The sequence below is a fragment of the Entamoeba dispar genome, genomic scaffold, assembly GCF_000209125.1.
Source record: "Entamoeba dispar SAW760 scf_1105229458997 genomic scaffold, whole genome shotgun sequence".
Classification (NCBI taxonomy): domain Eukaryota; phylum Evosea; order Mastigamoebida; family Endamoebidae; genus Entamoeba; species Entamoeba dispar.
Window position 1 is genome coordinate 15,405 of NW_001853472.1, and position 2,270 is coordinate 17,674.

At 23.8% G+C, this 2,270-nt stretch overlaps 1 protein-coding gene across 1 annotated transcript in view, besides 3 other annotated features; it reads left to right on the plus strand.

Annotated features, from left to right (window-relative positions):
• EDI_193970 (uncharacterized protein) overlaps nucleotides 1-1,634 on the plus strand; it is a gene marked incomplete at both ends in the record, with an annotated part of 1,770 nt that extends 136 nt beyond the window's left edge. Inside the window, one exon of the mRNA XM_001735244.1 lies at nucleotides 85-1,634. Coding sequence (XP_001735296.1) covers nucleotides 85-1,634 — 1,550 coding nt within the window. The remainder of the gene's footprint in view (nucleotides 1-84) is intronic.
• Nucleotides 267-291: a sequence feature (AT_rich).
• Nucleotides 1,635-1,638: 4 nt separating the features above from the next.
• Nucleotides 1,639-1,704: a sequence feature (AT_rich).
• Nucleotides 1,705-1,902: 198 nt separating this feature from the next.
• Nucleotides 1,903-2,029: a microsatellite.
• Nucleotides 2,030-2,270: the final 241 nt, after the last annotated feature.

A 2,270-nucleotide genomic window follows, 5' to 3' on the forward strand; every position in this document is an offset into this window, starting at 1 on the left:
GGACCTTTAATTTACTTTACAATGATTTCACAAAGAAGTAGTTCAACTAAAACTGTTTCATCAAATAAAAAAACACCAATTTAGGGTCTTCGTTGTGTATTAAAAAAAGTAATCAGAGGTGTTATGACTCAAAAGGGTCAGTAAGTGATTCAGAATCATCTTCTATTGACCCACAAGAGTTACGACTAATACAAAGACAAACTCAAAAACAATCTTCTACAGTGTCATCAGTTATTGAGACGACACAAATTAATGAAGAGAAGAAGAAAATAATTTATATTTTTAAAAAAAGAACACTGTCAAATCAATTTGAAGAATCATTATTATTTGAAATTAGTAAATATTTAAAGACTGAACAGGACTATAAGAATTATTCACAAATTAATAACAGATTCTCTAAAATACTTTCAAAATATCATTATAATCCAATTAAATCATTTCTTTTATTTAAAGAAGTAACTACTCAATTTTTATTTACAAAGAAAGATATTAGACTTCCAAAAGCAAATAAATTCATATGGCTATTCCCTGTTCATATTGGAGAAGCATTAAGATATTCACCTGAGAGAAATATATTTCGTAGTATTAAATTAACTCAAAATTATATTCATTTTCATGGTGATTTAATTCCAGTAGAAACTAACATTATTGGAGATAAAGCTTTCTTTATGAGAAAAGATCTTATTTCCATTACAATTCCAACAAGAGTTCGTTGTTTACAAAGTGCAGTTTTTGAAGGGTGTTGTAGTTTAAAAGAAATTAATATACCTTCTTCAGTAACTTCATTAGGAGAGAGATGTTTTAAAGGATGTACTTCATTAACTAGTTGTAAAATGACTGAATCAATAAGAAGTATTGGAAGAGAATGTTTTAATGAATGTTATTCTTTAAAAAATGTTGAGTTACCTTCTCTTCTTGTATCAATAAAAGAATATTCATTTCTTAAATGTCCTTTTAATGAAATGATACAAACCCCTCCATTACTTCAATTATTACCACTTAGTTGTTTTGAGTATTCTACACAACTTCGTAATGTTATTTTTCATTCTTCTGTAGAATCATTAGGAGAACATTGTTTTGCACATTGTATAAGATTAGATAGAATTGAATTACCAATATCATTAACATCTCTTGGAGAAGGTTGTTTTTGTTATTGTGAAAATTTAAAAGAAATTATTATAAATGAACAATTACATGTTTTACCAAAAAATTGTTTTGAAAATTGTGAATCATTAGAAGCAGTAATTAACAGTCAATTTATTCATCAATTAAATGAAAGTGTATTTGAAAATTGTTGTTCATTACAAACAATTTTATTATCACCATATCTTCAAAAACTTCCTCAAAATTGTTTCTTTAATTGTTGTTCATTAAAAGAAATTAATTTACCATTTACATTAACTTCTATTAACTCAAATTGTTTTTATAATTGTAAATGTCTTGAAACAATTGATTTACCTTCACATTTAAAAGAAATTCATTCAAACACTTTTGCTTTTTGTACTTCTTTAGAATATATTTCGTTGCCACGTTCTATTACTTTATTTGGAAATAATTGTTTTAAACAATGTCTTAAATTAAAACAACGTATTAATGTTCCTGATTATTGTTTCCAACAAATTTCTTTCTTCTAATTTGTATTTTTTTTATTTTTCTTTTATTTAATCAATTTTATTAATAAAAATAAATTATTTATCTAAATAACAAAGCCTTTTTCATTTCTTTTGAAAAAGAATTGTATTTTATGACAGAACTTCTCTTTTTAAATACTCTTTTTTTATTAAAAATCATTTTTTGTTTATTAGTTCTATCTTGTTTCAGTATTTATATAAGAAAACTAGAAATGGAATAGAAAAATGAGACTGTATCCTGATAAATACTTCATTAAGATACAGTTACTCAAAATGTACAATTCAAGAAAGAACAAAAGAATTTACTAAATTATTAAATGAGTTCATAAACGAAAATGAACAACATAAACAGATAAAAAATTTAACAAAAAAACTTGAAGAATTATAAACAGATAAATTCTCAAAAATTTATAAAAATTACAAAGAAAGTATAAAAGAAAAAGGTAATGAACTTTGTAGTTATACTAGAAAAAAAAAGAAATAGAAGATGAGATAGTTATTGAAAAAGATGAAAGTGTTGATGAGTTAAATTCTCATACCCAAACAACGAAATAGTAAGAACAGAAACTTTCTACTGTTATTTCATAACAAAAACAATAAAAACTAATACATTAAATAAATGTATTAATCAACAAAATG